This window comes from Cebus imitator, unplaced genomic scaffold (assembly GCF_001604975.1).
Source record: "Cebus imitator isolate Cc_AM_T3 unplaced genomic scaffold, Cebus_imitator-1.0 Scaffold106, whole genome shotgun sequence".
Taxonomy (NCBI): domain Eukaryota; kingdom Metazoa; phylum Chordata; class Mammalia; order Primates; family Cebidae; genus Cebus; species Cebus imitator.
The window spans coordinates 1577038-1585126 of NW_016107421.1; the positions used below are offsets into that span (position 1 = coordinate 1577038).

At 50.3% G+C, this 8089-nt stretch overlaps 1 protein-coding gene across 1 annotated transcript; it reads right to left on the reverse strand.

Annotated features, from left to right (window-relative positions):
- Window positions 1-3450: 3450 nt before the first annotated feature.
- ARL4C (ADP ribosylation factor like GTPase 4C) lies at window positions 3451-7545 on the reverse strand. Its single transcript, XM_017537720.2, has one exon. The coding sequence runs from the start codon at window positions 7043-7045 to the stop codon at window positions 6467-6469; it is 579 nt and encodes a 192-aa protein (XP_017393209.1). The 5' UTR covers window positions 7046-7545; the 3' UTR covers window positions 3451-6466.
- Between the last annotated feature and the right edge of the window lie 544 nt (window positions 7546-8089).

Genomic DNA, 8089 nt, shown 5'->3' on the forward strand with positions numbered 1-8089 from the left:
AGACAGAGTCTTGCTCTGTCACCCAGGCTGAAGTACAATGGCACGATCTCAGCTCACTGCAACCTCTGCCTCCAGGGTTCAAGCGATTCTCCTGCCTCAGCCTCCTGAGTAGCTGGGATTGCAGGCATGTGCCACCATGCCTTGCTAATTTTTGTATTTTTAGTAGAGAAGGGGTTTCACCATGTTGGCCAGGCTGGTCTCAAACTCCTGACCTCCGGTGATTCACCTGCCTCAGCCTCCCAAAGTGCTGAGATTACAGGTGTGAGCCACCACACCTGGCCCAAAGCCCCAGATTTTTTAAACTGCAGAACCTTCCCGATCCAAGAGCAGCAGATTAGTGGAGCCTCCAGGAGCCCATCCCTTGGGTTGAAGGGATCTGGGGCTTAAAATAGTTCCACCCTTGCAGAAGATTAGTTAATCAATGTCCTCTTAACCTTGGTTTCCTCATCTGTAAGTGCAAATAAAATTAGTTGATTTCTTGGGACTTTGGGAGGAAAAATTATCAAGCATGTGAAGCACTTAGCATGGTGCCTAGCATACACTAAGCCCTCCAGAAAGGCTGCAATGTCTATTACCATGATCGTCCACGACTAACAAGGACTATAAACCAGGCTGTGCTTAATGATACTAGCTAGAGTAATTTTAATTAACAAATGCCAGTGAGATGCTTGTCCTCTAAAAGGCATGCTATAAAAACAACTTTAAGAATCGCTTGTTTAGATTACTTCTTTCGTGCCATGCTGCCATACTCTGTGTAGAATGCAGTCAGTTACATTCTTCATCAGGAGCAGTTCATGCCCAGATTTGCATGTAAGGTGGTACCATTCAAAGAAAGCCACTGCATATTCTGAAAACTCAGGTGGAGTAAGTAACACAGACCTTTCATTCTCACCTCTAATCTTGGGGGAGAAACAGCAGGCTACTTTCTCAGAAACCCTCACATTGCAAGTTCCTCTCTGAAACTGACGCAGCCTCACGCTTAAGTTCAGAACGGGTGCAAAACCAATGTATAAAATGCTCCAATGTCTTGTGCAAGTTCTATTTTAAACGAGTTTCAGCAGAGCCAGGGAGAGCCAGAAGGAGAGGGCTGTTTTAAGGATAAGTGAACATGTACGAGACAGCCGAATGAGGAGGGGAGAGAAATGCCTGCATATCAACTGAGATGGCGGATTCCTTCCTGGCAGGCAAATGCCAGGCTGTGGGCATCAGACCTACATCAGGACACAAAGCAGAGGAGAGGTTATTCATCTGGGCAGCCAGAGAGCTGCTAAATCAAGGACTGGCAAGTTCTGCATGTGTTCTCTTCTTACTTTTTTCAAGTCAAAGCTTTTATCTTCACATCAGCTGTATGCACATAGTTTTGTCCTTCCTTGCTGCCACGACTGTGACATGGGAACAGTCTGTCACGCTGGTCACAGGATTGTTCCAAGAACCCAATCTCTGGAGACAAGCATAAAGACACAACATGGTAGGGCCAGGCATCCCTGGTCTACCAAAAACACTTAGAAATGAAGAATCAAAACCCTGAAGAAAAAGATCAGATTGGGGGGAAATAGGACGGTGGTTTAGGATTAACGTCAACCTCCTCAGTTACTAGTGGTCAGAGTGATGGGGCCACTTGGAGTCAATTTTCTAGAAAACATAAAATGATTGATGTCGTCTAAGTATCAGACGTCACTTGGCTCCCCAAGAATGTATTTGTTGAATCAAGGTTAAATTAAGGCTGCCCCATAAAGCAAGGGTTTTGGTCTTTGGTTCTTTTGATTCTCAGTATTTTTACTCCTGTGGAGCCACAGTAGTTCCTACGTGGTTTTTCAGCCGTTTTTTTAGGGTTCAGAAACAGCATCCGTGTCCTTTGGATGTAATCCAGGTCCCAATAATTAGTTCCTGCAGCAATGTGAATGATTAAAGTCAAGCCATGCTCATTTTTAAAGAAAAACCTCTAAACCCACAAATGTGTTCACCAATGTGTAAGTTTCAATATGCTTGATTGAAGCAATGATTCATCTCACAATACTGATCTGGAAGAATAATAATATTTTGTCTATTTTCATTTAAATATTTAACAGGAGATAGTAATTTTATTTAATGCCTATTTTAAAGTTTATGACTAAAACTAATTGTCAGAAATTAAGTCATTCAGCCAATGTTTACTGAGCAGCTACTATATGCTCAGTACTAGGCTAGACACCAGCAATTAAAGAGCTACTCCCTGCTTTGAGGGGATCACAGCCTAGTGATATGGGACGTATGGAAGTAATGGCTTTAAGAATCTGGCAGCCTATGTTTGACACCTAATTCAGCTTGTCATACCTTTGGAGGAGAAGACCACCTGGGTTGATCAGAGAGTCTCCCGCTGCTCGTTTTCACTCCACTCTGGCTCCAGCCGAGAGTCAGCAGCCTAGGTTTTAGCGGGATGAGGATACCAAGAAGTGTGGCTACAGGGGAGACTGCAAGGACCTGATTTAAAGGCCTGCAGGAGGGCTAGGTTATCACACGTTCCACATCTTGTGGGCAGCCCATGACAACACGTTGAAAGTTACTGAGCACTTGCTGTGTGCCAAGCATGGGCCTAAGCGCTTCACCTGTATTATCCCGCTTCATCCTCCCAACAACGCTTTGAGGTATCATTATGATCCCATTTTACATATGAGGAAACTGAGGCTCAGAGAGAAAAGACTTGAGCAAATCACAGGGCCCTAAGCACTTGAGTCAGAATTTGGAACTGGCTCTTTTGGGCTCCATGCGTAAGAGACCCCACACCCCTCTCGGGTCTTAACCATCACTTAGTCACGAGTAAGCCTGTTGCTTCACAGCTGTCAGGTGCCTCCAAGCGCTACCCATTGCACCCATTCAAGGTTCTATTGGTTCTGGCCCAATCACCTTTTTCTCTAGAAAGTGGACCTTTTCACTGCAGAATCTACAGAGTGTGAGGGTCTTACCACACCTGCTATTTAAGAGAACTCAAGCCTTGGACTCAAAAATCATAGACTCAGCCCACGTACTGAGCAGAGAGACACAGCCAAGATACTCAGTAGCTTCCTAGCGTTCTTATATTAGTACATAGCTGTTTCCAATTTTATATAATTACATTTTTGAAGTAATTATCAATTCATGACCTTTTCAGTAAATGAGAGTGCTGAGGAAGGACTGGACATTGAGGCCATTTTCCTAAAGGATTTGGGACGGTTCAGTGCAGGGCACCCAGCTGAGGGACAGGCACAAGCGAATGAGTCTCAAATGCATACAGACTCCTGCACGTTAGCGTTCAGAGTCACCATTCGAGGTAGAGCTAGGCCCTGGCACCAGAAAAGCAGACAGGATTGATATAGGCCTAGAACCGATTAGAACTCAGACACCATCTTGTGATCCATCCCCCAACTCAGCAGAGGCCTAGAGAACGAATACCAGCAATGTGAAAAAAAAATCCACAGAAAATCTCCCCAGTCATTTGATTGTATAAATAATTTATTTCTGTTCACAGCATCATATATGCATTATAAAAGGCTATGGAAACAAAAGAGGAGGGTGGTTGAGACAGAGAATTACAGCAGTAGAAAGGAAAACAGAAACCAGGGCACACAGTCCCAACACCAGAACAGAGAATTTGGGAAGAAAATTGTTCTGAAACAAAACTGGCCTCCCTGTGTCTATTAGAAAACATTTCCAAAGCTCACATAGGGAAGCCAACTTCCTCTCTGGTAAAACCATTCACTCGCCAAAGGGCAGAAAGCATAATAAGTCACCCATCGATATACTGGGGGGGGGGGGTTGGGGGGGGCTTCCCATGCCCCCCGCCTCCCCTCAGTGACCACACCAAGGTGATTTGATCTGTGCTTCCTCTGTTGGGTCAGAGATGAAATGGGCTATTATTAGGTCAAACATTACAGAAATCAACTGAGACTCATAACTAGTAGTTGATACACCACAGGGCTTTACTTGACTGCACAATGACTAACAGTTGATTGCACCCTTAAGTATTGATTATGCAAAAAACAAAATCATCTCGCATCAGTTTTAAAGCATGACAGGATTTGAACAGTGATCTTGAACCTAATATTGTTAGCACGAGAAGGTTACAGTATTTGGCATCTGCAATGTCACAAAATAAATATATTATTCTCTCAATAGTGTGGAACTACCAAAATGTCAAAGTGCTTAAGAAATTGTTGCATGTGAAGAAAATAAAGAAAGATGGATTTTTTTTTTTTAATAATTCTATACAGAATCTTCAGATGATGGGACCAGCCCATTTAGAAATCAGTGAATATGCTGTCGATATGTAAACTGAAATCTTGCAGGCTTTTCAACACTGCTTAGCTAGACTTTCTCTACTGAGTTTCTACAAAAAGACCAGCATTGGAGGGGTACCAAATACACCGACAAAAGAGAAAAAGCAGATGGGCTGCTAGGTTTCTGCTTTAAAAAATTTCATATAAGAATTGGGTTTCAAGCAGGAAGCCAGAACTTCTGCCCCTGGTTCTTAAATGAACATTCGGTGTGTAATGAACAATAGGTATGGACTCATAATTTGACTAACTCACATGCTCCATCAAGCATGATCATATCCAATTTCTACAGGCCTCCTTCGTAAAGAAATGTGTGACAATGGGGGGAAAGTCATAATTCTACCTGAAAACATGGATTCTAAGAGGAAATAAAACATCAAACAGTATGTTTTAAGTTTCCCTTTTGATACTGTGTTTCAGGGTAAATGACAGCTTCTGCAAACCAAGACACAGTCCTGATTATAAAGGATTTTTAAAATTACATTATTAAAAATATGTATTTATTCTTCTTTCACTTTATCTATTTTCCAAAGCCTCTTTCAAGTAAACTATGAAGTGCCTGAGTACCAGTGACCATGACGTCACGCTTTCTTTTATCTCAAGCACTCGTTGTTTGCATTTGCCCAAAGTGCTGGCTGGCTCCATAGGCCAGTTCCCACAAGAATGAATTCGGAAAGACTTCATCCTTGTGTTTTTCTTCATCCTTGTGTTTTTCTCTTTTAATTCCAAGCAACGAGGTCAGCTTTTGCAACAAGGTGGGGTTTTATTTTTTTGGTGCATGACATCAAATACTCTAACGAGACATTTTTAATGAAATACTTAAACCAGATAGGCCACAATGAACCAAATTAGAAATCTGAACATGTCGCCACTTGCAGCGTAAAGGAATATAAAAGGGCAGAGCAAAGTCTTTTTTCCTAAGGTGAATATTTCTAAGGTAAGTATTCATTTGTAAAAGTTTTTTTTTTTTTTAAAGCATGTCTGAAAACCCATCATCACGCGGTTAGTATTACAAGAGATATCCCTTGTTAAAAAAAAAAAAAAAAATACCATCTTGCAATTCAGCACACATCTGCAGCTGGTGTGCTCATCCAAACCAATCAGTAGGCTAAGAGAATTTAAAATTCCAAGCATATGGGTCTAGATATTAATGCCGATTACACAGTACAGAGGGAGGTCCCTATATTCACACACACACACACACACACACAAACACACACACACACACTCCATCCAGCATTTACACCAAAAGCCTTACCCTTTAAACACCTTTAACTATCCTGCAAACAGTAAATGCATCATTGGCCACCACCTCCAATAGTTTGTCTTTTTTTTCTTCTTCTTATTTTTATTGGTCTCTTTGTGTGATAATGACCTACACATGGACAGGGTCCAAACCATCTGGAAGGTGTCTGATTCCAGGCTGAAAATCAGTTCTCAACAAAACTGGTCTTCTGTAGCCACCACAAAGCACCAGGAAAAGGGCATCTCCGCTGCCATCCCAGCCAGGCCAGCACAGCGCTCCGTGCCCGCTGCACGGTCCCAGGCAGTCCTCTGATGACCCAAACCACCCCTCCTTTGGGCCCAGAGAGCAGGACAAATGAAATTTCAACAGGGTCCTGCCCTGTGACCGAAAATTACTCAGCTTCACAGCCCCCGAATGCAAGGAGGTGGTCCCCCCAGAGCCAACATGCCCCCTCTAGGTGGGTACGCCCAGGGTTCTGGGAAATGCATACCTCAGGTAACTCAGGTGCGATCCCCCCAGTGGGGGCGGGGCAGCCTGAACTTCTGGCCCTTCAGGAGTAGGAAGAAATCGCTGTTGTCTCTCCGCCTACAGAGCCTTCCACTTGGGGCCGGGAGGGCAGACAGCAGGACCGGCACTTCCACACCCCACCGCGGCCCCCCGACCCCGTCAGTAGCTCTGGCGTTCAGACAAAAGGTCCCCTGAGCTGGGGGTGGGGTGCGGGGGAGCAGGTCCAGAGCAGGCCGGTAATCAGCCTTCGCAGCTCCTTAAGTCACCAGTCCTGCATTTGGGTGCAGAGATTCCGTTTTAAAAATTCGAAGCATCGCTTTGGTTCGCTGTCTTTGTTCGCGGGCGCGGGTTCTCGCTCATCCATCCATCCATGCATCCATTCATTCTTGACGCACTCGCTCGCTCCCCGGTCGCTCCGGGCGCATTACCGCTTCTTCTTCTGCTTGAGGGACTTCCTGCGTTTCAGGATCATCTCATAGAGCTTGTCCATGCCCTCGGTGAGGCCCTCGCCGATGATGGCGCACGCCGGCTGGACGTGGTAGGTGGTGGCCGGGATGAGCTCGTGCAGCGCCAGCTGCTTCTCGATCTCGGCCACCGGCAGCGACTTGGGCAGGTCCTGCTTGTTGGCGATGACCAGCAGCGGCGTGCCCTGGTTCTCGGCGAACTTGGTCACCTTGTGCAGCTCCGTCTTGGCCTCCTCCAGCCGGTCCACGTCCACCGAGTCCACCACGTAGATGATGCCGTCCGTGCAGCGGCTGTAGGACTTCCACAGCGGCCGCAGCTTCTCCTGGCCGCCCACGTCCCAGAAGTGGCAGCTGATGCCCTTGGCCGTGCCGTTGCTCAGCTTGATCTTCTCGGTGTTGAAGCCGATGGTGGGCACCGTGTTCACGAACTCGTTGAACTTGAGCCGGTAGAGCACCGTGGTCTTGCCGGCCGAGTCCAAGCCCAACATGACGATGTGCAGGGACTGGAAGGCCGAGATGTTGGAGGAGATGTTGCCCATGGCTCCTGGCTGCGGCGCCGGCCACTGCGGCTGCGGCGGGAGGGCGCCGCCCCCCGAGCAGTCACGGACCCGACGCGGCCCGGCGCACCTGGGCCCCGCCCGCCGCCGCCACCCGCCCCGGCCTGGGGCTCTGGGTCCCCCGGGCGCACGGCTCGGCGCGCTCAGACGCCGCGGTCCCCGCGCCCTCGCCGGCCCGGCTCGCGATCGCCGGGCATCGCGCCTCTGCGCGCGGCTTTGTCTCCTGCGAAGCCGCCTGGGATGCTCGACGCGGGAGGCTCGCGCCCTCCGCAGGCCGGGGCTCGCTCTGTGGCTTCCTCGGGCCGCGCCCCCGCGCTCCCGCCGCTGTCCGGGCTCTCCGCGCTCCCGGCTCCCGGCGCTCGCCTCTGGCCTGGGCGGCGCCGCGGGGCCGCTCCTGCTCCCGTTCCCGCTCCCGGAGCGCGGGCTTCCCCGAGAGTCGTTGCCGGCGCGGCCGCCTCGCAGTCCCCGCAGTCCCCGCAGTCCCCGCGCTGCCGCCGCCGCCGTCAGCCTGCAGCGGCCAAAGGGCGCCCGGCCCCGCCCCTCGCCCAGGCCCCGCCCCTCGCCCAGGCCCCGCCCCTCGCCCAGGCCCCGCCCAGGCCCCGCCCCTCTCCCAGGCCCCGCCCGGGCCCCGCCCCTCCCGCCGCCGGGGGTCAGGCGCGGTCCTCCCCACCCCGCCGGCCGTTTTCGCGCGCTTCGCTGCGTCCCCGCCGCCTCCGCGGCCCCTCCCGCGCCGCGCACACACAATGGGCCCGGAGCCGGCTCTTCCTCCCCAGCGGCTGACGGGTTTGCAAAAATAGCTCGTGGCTCCCGGAACCCCCGCCCAGGCCGAGCCCGCGCCCTGCCCTGGGCCGCAGCTGTGGGCGGCACAGCCTGCCCGGGGGAGTGGGTCCCGGGGTCCCAGCTCTGGGCGCGAGGCGGGCAGGGCGGCGCCCAGGGAGACTGGGAGAGCGAGGGCGGCGGGGTCCGGGCCTCCAACCCCCAGGAGAAGGGACCGGACGAGGCCGGCCTCGGTGAGCCGCCAGCCTG